The following is a 17302-nucleotide window of genomic DNA, read 5'->3' as shown; positions in this document are numbered from 1 at the left end:
TGTTAAAAAAATGATAGTGGAAAAAATTTTCCTACGGAGAACCCGATCCTTGTCTGTTCCCGACAAAGAAACTCGCAAGGATGGAGAATGGAGGGTCTGTCCTTGCCCACGGACATCTCTAGACAGTGGAAAAAATTTTCCTACGGGGAACCCAATCCTTATCTGTTCCCGACAAAGAAACTCGCAAGGATGGAGAATGGAGGGTCTGTCCTTGCCCACGGACATCTCTAGACATACTTAAATCTAAGAATTTAGATTTGTGAAAGATTTCTATTATTTTTATAAAAAAAATTACTTTATTGGTCAACTTTATTAATAATAATAATAATATATAAATCTACGTAGTCATGATTTGAAATCTTTATTTACTTTAATTAATTAATACTTTTTTTCTAATAAATCCTGGTCATTTTTTTCTATTTTTCAAAATGAAACATCTACTTTGTTATTCCTCTTATTAGCTCTATATTGTTTCTACATAGATGATCCTAATATTAGGCTCGTATTACACAAATGTTTATATATCCTTTTTTTTTACATAAGTGGACTAGTTTTTTTCACAAATATTATAGGGCATTTACATAATCCACCTAAACATTAACCCAAAAAGAAAAAACTCAAAAGAAAATTCAAATTTTTTCTCATGTAGGCCCAAATTCTAATAAAAAAAGATTTTGAAAATCATCCCTCAAAAACCCTCCTAGATTTGATATTCTCCCTCAAACTCTCCATGAAAGCAGACATTTAGGCAAAGAAGAGAAAGTTTTTGAGCTTCTCAAATCCTATCTTCAATTGCAACACCATTGCTAAATGGTCTTGCTTGTGTAAAAATTCAGAAAGTACCATTTCTTCATTTCAAAATCTGGAAAAAGTAAGAGAAAAGAAACTCCATGTGTGTGATGAAACCACCGCTAGCCCATTTAAACCCAACACTCAAACAAATATAAGAAAAACCTCCTCAATCTACCATAAATGTTGGTTTACATATTTAATATAAATGATAATGAAACCTCTATTTTATATTAGACATGAAATTACATGGTCATATCCCTCCTTTTTATCTGATATCTTTTTGTATCAAACAATATATGCATTACATATTCACATTTTTTATATATTGGTAAACACACCAAAAAAAACAAACATGGTATATGAGATGTGTATTTACATTTTTCAATATATTAACAATATATTCAACCTAAAAATATTAATGTTAAGCTGAGAATATGAAAGAAAATAAACAAAAATCTCCCAAAAACAAAGGTTACATTCATTTGAAATATCCCGCATTAAATGAATATCAGTCAAAATTAATAAATAATAAAAACAAAGTCAAAATTCAAAAATAATATTTGTAAAGCTCTTAGGTTTGAAAAAAATCAGAATACTTTATTCCATTCACTAAAGAAATATATGTGTACAAGAGTGACCAAAGAAAGAAAGCATAGGAAAAGCCATAAATAAAAAATATAACAAAGATATTTACAATAATAAAATATCTCTAATATTAGAACTATAACACTCTATTGAGCATATATATTAATCATACCCAACTTGTTACATAGATAATATATATGTGTTCCATTGAATACTTTCGTGAATATATCTCCTCATTATTCTCTAGTCTTTAGATATCTTGAAGATACCAAACCTTTAAATTTTCTCACGTATAAAATGGGAATCAACTTCAATATATTTAGTCCTCTCATGGAACATTGATTAGACGTGATATCAAGTGTTGCTTGATTATCACACCACAATTTTGTCGATGTGGTGATTTCAAATCCCAACTCAATAAGAAGTTGATATATCCAAATCAATTCACATAGATTGTGTCTTTGCTCTATATTCTGATTTCGCACTTGAACGTGACACCACATTTTGCTTCTTACTCTTCCAAGAAATCAAATTACCACCAACAAAAACACAATATCCTAAAGTTGATCTTCTATGTTCCTTAGATCCTGCTTGATTGGCGTCTGAAAAACATTCAATATTAGTATAACCATAATCCATATATAATAAACCACGCCCGAGAGCAACCTTTAAATAACACGGAATTTGTTCAAATATCGCCCAATAATCAACTATAGAGCATGAGATACACTGACTCACAATACTTACTAAATAGGCTATGTCGAGTCAGTCAATGTAAGGTAATTAGGTTTCCCACTAACTTCCTATATCTTTCGGGATCTTTTAGCAATTCTCATCTTTTGTGAGCTATAAGTTGGGCATCATGGGGGTACTACATGACCCCCTAGCTTCCCTATTTCAATCACCAAGTCAAGTACATACTTTACCTGTGATAATAGCATTCCTTTCTTTCTTCTTATTACCTCAATTCCTAAAAAGTATTTCAACATGTCCAAATCTTTTGTATGGAATTGACTATGGAGAAAGGTCTTTAAGGACGGGATACCTAAAGCATTGTCATCAATGATCACAATATCATTAATATATACAACTAACAGAATGACACCACTCGCAGATCTCTTGATAAAGATCGAATCATCTGACATGCTCTTCTATGTCCCAAAGCTTTCGATTACTTGACTAAATTTGTCAAACCAAGCCCATGGACTTTACTTTAATCCATGCAAATATTTACGAAGGAGACACACCTTTATGTTCTCCCCTTGAGCAACAAACTTGGTGGTTGCTCCATACATACCTCTTTTGAAGAATACTATGAAGAAATGCATTTTTAATATTAAGCTGATGTAAAGACTAGTGATTGATTGAAGCTAATGAAATAAACAACCTCACAAACGTCACTTTTGCTAATGGAGAAAAAATATCAGCATAGTCAATGCCATAAGTTTGTGTGTAGCTTTTTGATGGGCTTCTTTCTTGTCGGGAGAGAAACTAAATCCCAAGTACAATTGTCATCTAAGGCGGCCGATGGGCTTTTTTCCTACCAGGGGAGAAACTAAATCCCAAGTACAATTCTCATCACACCAACCAAGATGAGACCAAGATTTATGAACAGTTTTAGGGATGGATACAGACTCTAAGGATGCAATGAATGAACATGTAGAAGATGACAAATGGTTATATGAAACAAAAGGGGAAATAGGATGAGCGTACTTACGTATACATTTACGAAGAGCAATAGGAATATTATCACTCGTTTCTGGATTCAATAACGAAGAAGACACTGGTACAAGGCATGGAATTGAAGGAGACAAAGAAACCTTTGGTACAGGACATGAAACTGAAGGAGGTTGTCATTGATTATAGACTTTAGTTATGGGTGGATGAATATCGATAGACACAGGAAGAGATGATTGGGGAAGAGAATTAGAAGGGGCAACAATTAAATAGACAAGAAAATCATCCTCTGACTTCTTAAGTTCCCCATGACTCTTATTCGAAGAAACTAAAGGTGAGGAAAAGAAAAAGGAATGTTCAAAGAACATGACATCAAGAGAGGCATGATATTTATTTGGACTAGGACAATAGCATCGATACCCTTTTTTAACACGGGAATAACCAAGAAAAATACATTTTAAGGACTTTGGATCTAACTTGATATGTTGAGGTTGAACATCTCGAACAAAGCGAGTACAACCAAATACTTTGGGTGGAATAGGAAACAAATGTTTTTTAGGGCATAAAGTACAAAATGATATCCCACCCTCAAGACTGGAAGAGGGCTTGCAATTTATTAAGAAATAGGTTGTGAAAATAACATTGGCCCCAAAGACTTTTGGAACATGCATCTAAAACATAAAGGCCCTAACTTTTTTCAAGAAAATGACGATTCTTTTGTTCTAGAACTTTATTTTGAGATGGAGTATTGACACAAGAAGACTGATGAAGAATGTCGTGGGCATCTAAATAAGACTAAAGTGCATAAGAGAAAATTTCTTTAACATTATCGCTCCATAAAATTTTAAAAGCACCACTAAACTGAGTTCAAATTTCAGCATGAAAATTACAAAAATGAGAAAGTAACTCAGAATGATTTTTCATTAAATATAACCACTTTACACGAGAATTGTCATCAACAATGTAGCAAAATACTGAAACCCCCTCCTTTGGACTCAATAGGACATGAACCCCAAACATCATAATGAACTCATTCAAATAGAGCGCTAGCTCGTTTATTGACTCGAGGATACAAACTCAAACGATAAAATTTCGCAAACTGACATAACTCACAATCTAAAGAAGACAAATAATGAAGCTGGGTACAAAGACTCTTCAACACAAATATAGATGGATGACCCAAATGACAATGTTCTTTAAAGGGAGACGACATGCTAGAGCATGCGATGGTTGTAGGTATTTGTGGTTGAAATATGCAAAGACCTCCAAATTTACGCCCTACACCAATAGTTTGCTTCATCGTAAGATCCTAAAATAAGCAATAACTAGGAGAAAAGAAAACACAACAATGAAGATCACGAGTGAGCCTATTGACCGAAATCAAATTGACAGAGAATTATGGTAAGTTTAAAACTGAGGACAAAAAAGTTGATTCAATAAGATGGATGGTTCTCAATTCTGAAACAGGAGTGAAGGTTCCATCAACTATAGTGACATTAGGTGAAGAGGTAAATGTACAAAGGTTGGAGAACAAAATGGAGTTACTTGTCATATAGTCTATACCACCGGAGTCAATGACTCATTTCGAAGTGGATGAAAGAAGGCATTTAGAGATGTTACCTATCTTTGCAATGGCAGTAATAGGAGTAGAAGATGAAGTAATCAAAGACTCTTGATATTGTTGCAATTTAGCAAACTCCTCTGTAAAAATAGTAATTGACTTGCAAGATTATCAGGAGTAGAAGCGACATGTGTAGATGGTACCCTTTGATCCTTATTCAGTAATTTTCTGCAGTCACGTTTCGTATGGCTAAGTTTACAGCAGTAATAGCAAACAACATCTCCTAAATTTGATCGTTGGTTGTTGGATAACCTTTGGAGCTATATAATCCAACCTCACATTACCTCTAAACTCATTTGCGCGCCCAATCAAAACACTACTAGAATCAATGACATAACTACTTGTGGCTTCTCTGTACAAAGTATTTAAGTATAAGCTTCTATGTTTGAGCTTGATAAAACTTGATCTTTGGCCATCTAATATTTAGGGTCAAGACCAACTCATAGATAAACAACTTCTCACATTGAGCCATTAAGACTTTTAGATCAATGCTAATTGGCATCATTCATCTCTCCTCGATCAAGTTGATATAGTCTTACAAACAAACATTCTATTAATGTTCTGTTTCCCAAAATAAAGAAAATCCAAATATTCCAATAGTTCCTCGACTGATTTGCAATGATTTACAAACTCAACTATTTTACGATCAATAGAATTCTTGATTTGTAAAAGCATTTTTGAATCGTTTCACCACCAAATCTTTTTAGTAGAATCAATAGTAGCTCTTCCATGATATGATCATCCATCTCAATGCTCCTAACAAAGTGGCGAACATTTGATCTCCATAAATAGTAATTTGATCTATTCAACTTGTGTCCTGTTACTTTTGACACCATAGGAATCATCTCAAACATGACCATTGGTTTCTTGTCAGCCATTACCTCAAAAATTGGACAGAAATATTGATTAAAGTCTAAAGGAACACTGTGTTGAAGCAAACCCTACTTTAGGAGAGATTTTTCCTTCAATGAACCACATACAGTAAGCACATAACCAAAACAAACACACCACCAAAGAGAGGAAACTACTCCGATGACACCCACAAAAGACGAATCGAAACAAGTAGCACACGTGACTACACGTGCCAGCGTGTGGTTTAGACGACAGAGAGATTGTGACGGCACGTGAGCTTCATGCATTGGTCAAATGGACACCGAACTTTGGAGTTTTGTAGATCGACGACTGGGCTCCTCGTTGGATTGGACGGTGTCAAAAAAAAATGAAAAAAGATGAACCAACTTGTACCAACAGCGGCGAAAGACGGACTGCAGTGGCTAACAACGGTGAACAATCATAAGAAACTCCAAGAGAAAAATATGACCAGCTTGAAGAGGAAGAATATTCCAAAAAAATAGAAGCACGATATTTTTGCTTTTCCGTTTTACTATTACACGCACAATAAGAACTTGAAGAAATGATCGACATGAGCATTCAAGGTCTACTGAATTTCCTTGCTGAAATTTTAATATATTCAGTTTTGAATATATTGAAATTTCCCAAGCACAATATAGTAAAAGAACACTCGGTAAATTAATGCACCCAAATTTGATTGCTTTCTTAAACAATTAACTCTCTAGTCCAATTCCTCTGTTTAAGGTCGATGGTGAGGTTTTTAATGGACAACTTCTCTGGAGAAATAGAACCAAGAAAGGAAACTAGAAAAAGGATGAAAAGCCACGTAATAGAAAGAAAAATGCTTATAAGATATAAAGTAAGTATAAATTAATTATAAAAAAAAAAAAGGCATAGAATAAAACTAAGGGTCAAAATTAATTTTTTTTTCCTTCTTTAAACTCATGAAAAGCAAAGCAGGCCTTTTTAAGGATCAATCTTAAAGATTAACAAAAAGGGCCCAAATATTGTAAATATGCAAATTGCAGTACCATCTTCAGTTGCAATTGCAAACAAAAGTACAGCACCTATCCGACCCCTTCCTAACTGTCCTTCAGAAAAACGAAAAAGTAAGGGGGAAAAAAAATCAAGATGTAAACTTGTATGCAAGCAGAGACTTCGTTACCTATTGACTTATTGCACTTTGCCAAAACAACACTCACTCTCTAGTCTCTGCTTCCTGCCCAACATTGTCAACTTTTTTTTTTTTTTTTTACTCTACTAAAAGAAAAATGGGAAGAAACCCTAGACAACTTACCACAAAAACAAGTTGATATTAGGCATTCGGGATCACCAAGTCTGATGAGTCTAAACTGACAAAGATCCCACAGGAAAGATGATTCAGACAGCACTGGAGGGCTCTGGTAACTTACATCTGATTGGCTTCAAAGATGGCTTCAGCTTCATGTACTGCAACAAAACAATTGAATGAATATCAAGTACCGGAAATATGTTGTATAAATACAATTGAGTTCTTACATTATCTTTACTGTAGCAATTCGCCTAATGTCAAATTTCATTGCATTACTAGATATTGTTGATTCAATCATAATTATCCTTATGAACAGATGTTGAAACGGTGGACCCTTGTACCCTCGAGAATGAAACGGGAAAAATAAATGAATGAAGTGACAATGTAAGTTTTGATTTCTCCTGTCTCATGCATAACTAGTAGGTCAAGGTTACAAACTCGTGATTTATTTTCCCTTTTGATAATCACAGCGTCCATCCAATATCCAAGCTAGCTTATAACTACCTTAACTAGTCTCTTCAAACAGCTAAATAAAAAGCATATACCATCTAGAATATTTTTAACGTTGGGAAACCAATTATACTTTATTTCTTAGGCTAGTAAACACAAGAATTGATGCCACGATTTCCAGGGACTCTGGGCTTATATCTTGTCCTGTTGACAACTGATCGGGCTTATGGTTATGCAGGCCTGTTCGAGGGACATAATTTAAGTTCAAGCTGGGACCATGCATATTATTGACCAGCAAGTTCTCAACACAATTAAGCATTAAAAAACAGGAGGTCTATAAAAGAAAGATCAGACTTATTCCTGGATACTGGCATTAACGTTTCTTTCAATAAGAAAACAGACATTGAAATCAAATAATGATAAACAAGTAATGCAGAATGCAAGAATTTTAATGAAAAGATAGGAAGCAAGCACCCAACCTGCTGATAAAAAGCATTAATCTCCTCCTCCGTTAGTCCTTCATCCTCTCCTGAATTTTCTTCCCATCCAAGAGAACGAAGAAATGCAGCCTCTTCCTCATCTGTACATAATGCTTTGTTAGGGCTCAAACTCTTATTCACAACCTCAGAAAACCTCTGAACCTCTTCAGTGGTATCGCCATTGCTAGCTACCTCATCATCAGTAACAGTAGAAGGATGCACTGCAGCACTAACTACTTCCCCGTTCACTATCCCAGATTTTTCCTTGATGGAAGATGTGCAGATACCTGAATCTTGTAGACAAGTGGAACCATTCACCAAAGTTTTTTTCTTTATGAGATTGAAGAAATCATTCCTGCTTTGCGATTGAGCAGAAGGGGGTCTCTTTTCCAAAGTGGATCCTGATTTCAGATCCAATGCAGCTACCTTCCGCTCCAGAGAGGATGAAGGATTCAAGTTGTTTTGGTTCCTTAAAGTGTTAGGTGTTGCTGAAGAGGCAACAGAAGAAGGTTGGCAATTTGCAGTTCTACTGTTAACATTACTAATTGGATTTGAGCCATCCTTTAACACGCCATTCTCCCATACTGGTTTGAGAACCAGAAATTTCCCATGAGTGGTCTTTGGAGAATCGGACTTGACTTGTCCACCTCGAAGAGGCTGACTATTATGTTGCACCAGGGAGAGCTGTTGTTGACCGCCCTTGCCAGGCACATTCATTTCAGCAGGTCTGGATGCTCCTTTGGACTTAGATTTTTCAAAAGAATTAAGAACCTGAGAAGAAAATGCGCCAACAACTTTGAGATAATGTATAGTTTCGCACTCTAACACATTCAGGTATTCATTACAATTGTCTTCTACAACATGTACAAGGTTGCAGAGAATATTATTCAGAAATATTTTCCATATGAAATTTAAAAATAAAAAAAATAATAATAAAATAAAATCACCACTAAGTTTCCAATACCTTTTCCTCTAAGATTCTATTTTGATAAGAAACGGGACTTTGTATTAATCACAAAAAACAGCCTCGGGGCAGAGGGGCAAGAAGCCCCTCCCCTTAAAAAACTAAAGCATCAAGGCAGGCCTCCCAATTTTGGAGGATCGGAGCAAGACTGTAATTACAAAAACAACACAAAACGAAAAACAAAACTGTGTCTAAGAGTCCATAAGGATGAATAATTTGATATGATGACCATGAAAGATACTTTGGAACCAAGATGTTCAGAAATCAATTGTTCCCCTTCAACTCTTAAAAAAGACTCGGAAAAGAAAAGTCCTAAATCAGAATTTAAAACGGAGTGTATCAGTCTATCGGATTATACAGAACAATGCAATCAGTATTGCTCAAAATGGAACTGAGTCAACTGACACGACAAAATAGAGTACAATGAAGGTAGGCTTTGCAATTAAAGGAGAATGAAATCAAATATCAAAAGAGCACGGGGAAACTGTCCATTTGTAGGTATGGTAATCCTCCGGACCTTAGGTCCCTAGCTACAGTACTGGCCAATGGATTGCAGTCAAACAGGAAGTCAAAGAACAAGGGAGTCTGTTTAGTGAGATTGTGGTTAAATGCCATTGATCTGTTTGACGGGAGATTTGCATTTAAGAAATAGATAAAATTTCCGAGACTCCTACAAAGAACCTCGCATCTTTGAGAAAATGTTTCTTTTGTGGCTTCATTATGGAGCTCCAATTCTGAAAACTTTACAATATCTGGTCCCATGTATATATATCTTTTTCAGTAACTTACATGTGAGTAATAACATTTTTACGTGTCTCAACTCTCAATCTTGTTCATTCAGCTTTAGCTATGAATCTACAATTTTTGTTCTGAACTTGGCATCACTTCTTATAGAACCATTGTCTTACACTTGGTTTTTCTTAAAAAAAGATGTTCACCTAAGAAGTGGTCACACAGTCACAGTTCGAGATCTTCCATATTCAGCTGTAAAATAAGACCATAAATGATAATGTTTAACAATGAGAATGAACTAGTTTCATTTCCACTTCATTACCAAATTTTTCCAACTCAAACACTAACTAGAAGAACAACATCGCACTTGCAAGTTTGCAACCAACATGTTCTCATGACCATGAAGGTTCAATTATGTAAATCCAATGGTGAACAGATAAGAAAACCTGTCTCCTATGTGACCATGCCATCAGAATATCCAAATTTGGAACTTATTTGTCTACACCATGCCATCATGTTTTAGCTATTACTTTTTTAGCTATGAGCCCACATTTTATCTATTATTATTTTACCCATATTTTGTCTCCAAACACTGAGTGGACCTAAGGTTACCATGAGAAGAAGTATAACATGCAAACAATTCGTAAAGAAAGCTTCTGTCCATAGATTAAAAACTTTAACATCACTCAAGCAAATTCTTCACTAATACAATTGGCAGAAGATATGAAACAAAATATTAGACACAAAGAAGATAAACAGAAGAATATAGAAAAATATAGATTTCCGTTCCATGGACTATTTTTTTAAAAAAAAAAAGTGTCAAACAATGGAGAAAACTTACAGAAACTTTAGGCATCGAAGGTGTTACTGGGATTAATTGCCTGGACTGCTTAATAGCCAATTCCTCAAGCCTCTGTGTCTTGACAGATAACTACAAACAAAGAATGGCATTATATCAACAGCATTAAATGTTTTCTACAGACATTTTAAAGAAAAGTTACTACCTCAGTTGACTGAGAAGCAACACGCGCTCTTGTTGGTGCCTGTGTTAAAGCTTCAGCCATCTTGCGTGGAGTTGTTGCATTTGGGGACCCCAACCCAGAAGTGGCAGCAACAGTCGGTTGAACAGATGATGGAGCAGCCAGACTGCCTGTGAGGATAGTTGGCACCTCAGCCAGAGCTGATGTCCATCCCTCCCGGCCAATAAAAGTTGAACTTCCCATAGGCAAGCTCTGAACAGATGTGGTCAAGCCAGGAGATGATACTCTTCCTACATCTGGTGCTCCTTGCCTTTCTTCTGATCCAAGTGATGGAAAATCCTTGTCAAAAACAGCCTTATCAGTGATACCGTTAATTGTACTTCCTGAGTGAAAGCCATTACTGTTAACCTTATGATTATAGCCTTCACTTTTCAAGTCGACAGCACCTCTTTGAGGAAATAAATCACCTTGCTTCCTAGATACCATTGAGTGAGAACGCCGCAAAGTTTCCTTCTCAACTCTACTGGAAAATATGTTTACCAGAGGGCTAGAAAAGTCATAGCCCCAGGGGTCCCCAAGATTTGACATTTCTTTCTCCTTGTCACGGTCTCTATCACGATGATTCCTATTGAAACTACTGTAAGCATTCTTTCCAGATCCATTACTAGAACTCCTCCTCGAGCTTGATGAAGATGACCAATCCAAGAAATCAAAATGTGGTTTATCTATATCGCTAATGCTCTTTGAAGTTCTACTCCTTGAGTAATGAGCTTGAGAAGAAATATCTAGTAAACAATGAGTAATACCAAATCACTGAATGTAATGAAATAGTGATGGGAAGTGGGCACCACAATGGAAGAAAAGAAATTCAACCATATAATCATTAAAATAAAAATAAGAGAGTATTGAAATTGAATAGGTTGGTGTCCAACATATAATAAACTATAAAATACCTGAGTGAGAAGAAGACGATGCAAATTGTTGAGCTGAAATTCCACTCCCAGAAAGACTTCCAGAACTTCTCAGCCACTCTGGAACTAATGTAGGTTCACTTCTTTCCATAATGAGTATTAAACATGATCAAACATAACAGCATAACACTTCTTGCATCCTTTACCACATTCTTTGAATAATGATTAAGACAAAACACCACCAAGGTACTAGTCCTTCCTAATGCCCGCGGAAGAGCACGAAAGTGCTATAAATGTTTATAAAGGCATCAATGAAATAAAAGAGTTAGACAAAAAAAAAAAAAAGAAAGAAAGAAAAGAAAAAACTAGTAGGACGGATGCCAATATCACAATTTTCTATGAAGGATGGAAAGGAAAGATTTGACTCGACCTAAATAAAAATTTTAATCCTCATCAACAGACCTGCAAACTCCACCCCTTGTCTTGCAGAATTATTCTCCACCGACAATAAAATCCACCCTATAAATCATAATCACTGAACATATCCATGCATGACAGTGAAATCATTACTGAGCTCTGACTCACAATAACAATATTGCTTGAAACCTCCTACACTAGAAGTGGTAATCGCAAAGTTTGAAGCCTGGCCGCAGAAGAACGCAATGGCAATGATATAAAAACTATTTGAAAGGAAATGCAACGGAAGGAAGAAGAGCAACTCTCTTTCCCTCATCCATCTTCCCCCAAATAACGAATTGGAAGCAAGTGTGAATAACTCAGAAGCCCCTCATCTCAGCGTAAAAGGGCGGTAGAGATAGGAATGAAGATCATATCTACGTAGACAGAGGAAGAAGACTCAGAATTTCGAAGCAACACTTGAAACCCCACAAACAATTCAATCAGAAGACCCCTAAAGTGGAGTAAAACATCAGAAAAAACAACAGAAGTGCAAAAAATGAAACCCTAGAGCATGATACCTAACATAAACTTCGATTCCAGAACCAATAATCATAAACAGCAATCTCAAAAACGAAATAAACCAAAGTAAATCCTAGCAAATAAGCAATAGGGAAGGAGGGATTAAGGAAGAAGACTGACCTTCAGAGTAGCGATTGGAAATGGAAGGAAGGGAAAAGAAAAGGAGTTTGGGTAAGTGATGAAGGGTAGGGTGTATGAAAGCAATGCGTGTGAGAAGAATGCAATAAGGTTGGGAGTAGGAGAAGAGAGCAGATAGAATGAGAAATCGGAGGAGAAGTTTGGGGGGAAATGGGGATTGAATTCTGGCCGGAAAATGAATGGGAATTGAGCTTCTGCTTATTGGTAAAGGTCCGCCATGCGAGAGACGACGAGAACGAAGACGGAATTGGAAGAAGCGAATAGAAGGAGATTGATACTGGAAAATGTAACATGCGACCAAGAACGGCACTCTTCACAGGAGAAAATAATATCCTTTTTCCTTTAAATATTAAAAACCAATTACTCAACCTTCCCTAAGCTACGAACTTAATTTATATACACTCAATTTTCATTATTATTCTTAATTCCAAATTAAACGAGATAATTTTTTTCTTTTTTTTGAATTTGTTTTTCCTTTTTTTTTTTGACAAAGTCATTATTATTGTTTATACAGTATCAAGTATTTTATCTTGTAATCTACTTTAAACAAATCTTTCTAAATCAAATCTTACCCAAGTTTTGAAACTCTATCTATTGATTAATTTTGAATAAAATATTATTTTTAAATTGATTCATAATAATTTAAAACAAATAACAGAAATAAGAACTAGTGTATTTCTCTTTACTTTGAGTCTTTTCTTCTCTTTGTAATTTAATTTAACAACAAAAAATATGATGTGAAAAGTGAAACGAGTATCAGACAAACTTTTCATTTCTTCATCTTTTGTACTCTGATATTATATTTATTTTTTTAATGCAATGTTATATTAAATTAAAATTATATATATAGATATTGTTGAATTAAAGATATAGCTTTCAAAACCTACCTCTCCGCAACTTTATAGAAAATCTTGTGTGTTTATTGACTTTGTGGTACTTCAAAACTTCATCAGGTAAATGCCGATATATAATCCATGCTAGCTAATCTTTTTTGGAAAAAAAAAATATTTTTAAATGAGTTTAAAACATATGTTATGTCTAATATTATTTGTTCCTAAACAAAATATTAAGTCCCATGTGGCATTTGTATATGACACGTGTTTTCTAACATATATAAATAAAAAAAATGTAGGTCACATCTGGTAAATTGGTTATTATTTTGTATTTTATTTTTTATTTTTTAAAATTAAGTCTATAGATACTAATCCTACCTACATATTTATTTATTTGTTATCTACTTTTATCTATAGTTTAGAAAACCAAACCAAATTTGTTAAATTTTGTTTTTTTTTTTTTTTTTTTTTTGAATTTGGTTAAGAATTCAACCATTGTACGAAAAGAAAATAGATTTGATTTTTAAAAACAAAATAGTTACCAAACGGGGCCGTTTTCATTTTCTGAAGGGTGTTTTGCTCGATTTTAAAATGTACTTTTTGAATACTAAGTTGGAATTTCTTCTCAAAAGAGGGGAAAAAAAAGTTAGCAATGCTTTAAAATTACACTTGGAATCTCAAGTCTTCTTTCCTAAATATAGAAGATTTAAAAAATTCACCAAAATAATTATTACAAGTCCGTCATATAATACATATTATTTTTTCACTTGCTTAATAAAAATACTACTTCAGTTATTTTACTTTCAATTTTACTTCATTTTGATAATGGCACATTCAAATTGTTTATTATATGTGGTTAAAAGCTATTTATTTTGATTGATTCTTTAAAAAAAATCAATATACGTTTATGATTTTCAGACCATTAAATTATATGTGTACAATAAATTAAAGTAACTACTATTATTATTATCATATGCTTTTGGTCACGTTATCAATTTTCAATTATAGTAAAAAATGTTGGAGTAGACTTTGTTATATATTAAGCCATGTTGAAATTAATTGATAAACAAATACTTTTTTTAATACTACGAATGCGAGGATGAGGATCGAACCTTTAAAGAAGGTCATATTGACTTTGACTAAGAAACTAATACGTAAAACTTATATTCTCATCTCAAAAAATATATATATATACTAAGAACTTTTCTAGGGGATATGAATGACATTATAACTCATGCTTTGTTTGTTCGATAGATTTAAATACTAATATCTTTTAAACAGATGTAAATACTAATTTGATTTCTAAATTAAAAGTAACCATGCCCTTTCTTTTGAGAATTTTATACGAAAAAAACCGTTCAATACAATATATTTAATAAATATTATCATTATTTCATTAAGAACTTTTAACTTTAATCTCGAATCAATGTAACCAGTATTTCAAAAAATTTGAAATATTTAATTATTCTTTTTTATTAATATCATTTTTTCAAATTTTAACTTTGTTTTTGTTATTTATTAGTTTTGGTCAATATTCTGCATGATATTTCAAAGTAATATATTATACTTTCTATGAGATTTCGTCTATTTTCTTTCATATTTATGGGGTAAATCATTTGTCTCTCTATTGAGATTCTAGGTATACGTCAAATATACTGAAAAGTGTAAATATACAAAATATATATATAATATTATATTATATATATATATATATATATATATTGTTCGATATATAAAATGATATAATTATACAAATTGTTATTCATGCACTTATCAAATATGTCTTGATTTATTTGTAGAAAATTAAAATATATATCAAATATATTGTGTCGTATATGTCAAATATACGTTGTTTTACTTCGAAGCTTTCTGTCGATTTTTACTTAATTCTTGCTGTCATTTATGGGAACAATTTTTTGAAATTTTGGACAAACGTTCCTTATTTGTGATAGATTTTTCAAGAGGAAATTTATAGCCACTAGAAACTTTTGTTATATATATATTCTTAAAATTTGAATGATAAAGAGGGGTGGAAAAGTAAAATAATAGCTGAATTAGCTATTCATTTAAAACCATGGAAGTGTAACAATTATTTAGGTGGAGAGCCTTTTCCTTTTGTCGTGGGTAAAATATCTAAGGCCCATGGCTGAACCAACCCAAGCCCAATTTGTCTCCGCGGCCCAAAAGAGTGAAGATCTCCGTCTTGCCCAGGTTGGTTCAGCCATTGTACGGTCAATTCACCTCCAACTACCCCGTTTGACTTCATATTAACTAACAACGATTCTTATATATATATATATATATATATATACACGTTCCCATAATTTTGGGATGATTTTTGCAGTATATTTAACTTCATTTTCAAATAAAGTTATCGGTAAACAGTTATATCATCTATTTAAAATATTCTTTATATATATAATTGTTTGAAATATACAATAACTTATGAAGGTTATAAAATATAAAAAATAATAAACATATTCAAAAAAATGAAGCACCTATTTGTATTCAATATTAAAAATAAAAGTCTTGATTTAGAATCAATATCGACACACTTATATTTTTTTCCTTAAAATCTAAAAAAAGAAATTATTTAGATCATAATCTTGTTTATATTAAAGAAAAATTAAAAGTTCATAAAAGATTATCAAATGAGTTATATGTTATTTTTAATATTTAATTGCATTTTAAAATAAGTAATCAGAAAAAAAAATTATATTATATGTTCTTAAAATTAAAAGAATAATAATAAAAAAAAGAATGGTTTACCTACAAAATCTTATTTTATTTAAAAAAATATGGAACATTCATCAAATTAAATGCAAAGGAAGAACTCCAAATAGTTTTTTTAATTACATTTAAATACATTTTTAAATCGGCTATTGATAAGTGATTATATCTTCTTAGATTGTTTAGATAAATAAACTTATTTTCAAGATTTGAACATTCATAAAATGTAAAAATAATAAATATATTAAAGTAAAAATTCAATACAAAAACTAAAACCCTTAAGCAAAAATTGGAAAAAAAAAATACTACAACCAAAAACTAGTTTGTTTTCGGAATAATTTTTTCCAAGAAAACATTCTCAAAAAAGTACTAATCGATGGAATAAGATACTTTATTGTGGAAAGGGAAGAAATGGAAAACTTCTTTCGATATTTTCTTTTTTACTATCAAATCTAAAATTAAATAAATAAATAAAAGGAAGACCTAGTGCTTAAAAACAATATCAAAATAAAATGTTTTTTTATTAAAAAAAAGCAGAATTATTAAGATACTAAATCTTGATTTCAAGATTTGAATGTTCAAAAAAAGGTAAATAATAATAATAATAATCATCATATTCAACTAAATCCGTGAGAATTTGGATATAATATAAAAAATAAAACCATTTGATTGAAAATTGTTGACTCAAATCTTCAAAAATATTAAAGAAAGGCCCATATAGGGGTTCCAAAATCGAAAACAAACAAACATATATCAAAATAAAACGAATTTTTAATACACATTTGATGATGAACTTGTACTAAAAAAACACAAATAGCTTAAATGAAATACCTTATTAGATGATATGTTTGTCACTTGAAAAAAGCCCTTTGTAATTAAATAGAGACCCATGAAAATCAAATTTATTGGGTGTTTCAAGAGGACCTTTAATATTAATATTGTTGTTTTTAAAACTTATTAGAGAAATATTGCTGTTTTGAAAAATATTGTTGTTTTGGGATTTCGAGACTAGAAGTCGAGGGTTGAGGATTCGACTAATGTAGAGGTCGAACGTTGAGAACTCGACAAACAAAAAAAAACATGGAAACAATACGTAAATTAGGGTTGTCGAGAGTTGAAGTTTCGACATACATAAGTCGAAACTTCAACCATCGACAAGGAAAGGGAAATCTCGCTAATTTTGTGATGAGGATCTCGCTCTAGAAGGGAATCTCAAAGGGAATCTCGCTAATTTTGTATATTAGGTTGTCGAAGTTTGAAGTTCTGGCATACATAAGTCGAAACTTCAA

The 17302-nt window shown here is 32.7% G+C and overlaps 1 protein-coding gene across 4 annotated transcripts; it reads right to left on the bottom strand.

The window, feature by feature from the left end:
* Nucleotides 1–6432: 6432 nt before the first annotated feature.
* On the bottom strand, nucleotides 6433–12803 carry LOC120086719. 4 transcript variants are annotated; one of them, XM_039043498.1, is made up of 7 exons: nucleotides 12433–12803; nucleotides 11797–12244; nucleotides 11377–11621; nucleotides 10448–11208; nucleotides 10285–10374; nucleotides 7748–8518; nucleotides 6433–6976 (listed from the first exon to the last, which is right to left on the bottom strand). In XM_039043498.1, exons 3-7 carry the CDS (start codon nucleotides 11483–11485, stop codon nucleotides 6908–6910), a joined length of 1800 nt encoding a protein of 599 aa, XP_038899426.1. In that variant the 5' UTR covers nucleotides 11486–11621; nucleotides 11797–12244; nucleotides 12433–12803; the 3' UTR covers nucleotides 6433–6907. The 4 variants fall into 4 exon arrangements, with proteins under 4 accessions (XP_038899426.1, XP_038899424.1, XP_038899422.1 ...); XM_039043496.1 differs by having other exon boundaries at nucleotides 11765–12167; XM_039043494.1 differs by having other exon boundaries at nucleotides 11797–12167.
* Nucleotides 12804–17302: the final 4499 nt, after the last annotated feature.

Source organism: Benincasa hispida, chromosome 9 (assembly GCF_009727055.1).
Source record: "Benincasa hispida cultivar B227 chromosome 9, ASM972705v1, whole genome shotgun sequence".
NCBI classification, from domain to species: domain Eukaryota; kingdom Viridiplantae; phylum Streptophyta; class Magnoliopsida; order Cucurbitales; family Cucurbitaceae; genus Benincasa; species Benincasa hispida.
The sequence above is the reverse complement of the archived record's forward strand: the minus strand, read 5'-3'. Positions and strand labels throughout refer to the sequence as shown.

Excerpts from the sequence above, each read along its gene's own strand:
- LOC120086719 (XM_039043498.1), bottom strand. The coding sequence starts at position 11,485 with ATGGAAAGAAGTGAACCTACATTAGTTCCAGAGTGGCTGAGAAGTTCT. Across the intron at positions 10,375-10,447 it reads TTGCTTCTCAGTCAACTGAG|TTATCTGTCAAGACACAGAG; the intron begins GTAGTAACTTTT and ends CTTTGTTTGTAG. Across the intron at positions 6,977-7,747 it reads TTAATGCTTTTTATCAGCAG|TACATGAAGCTGAAGCCATC; the intron begins GTTGGGTGCTTG and ends GTTTTGTTGCAG.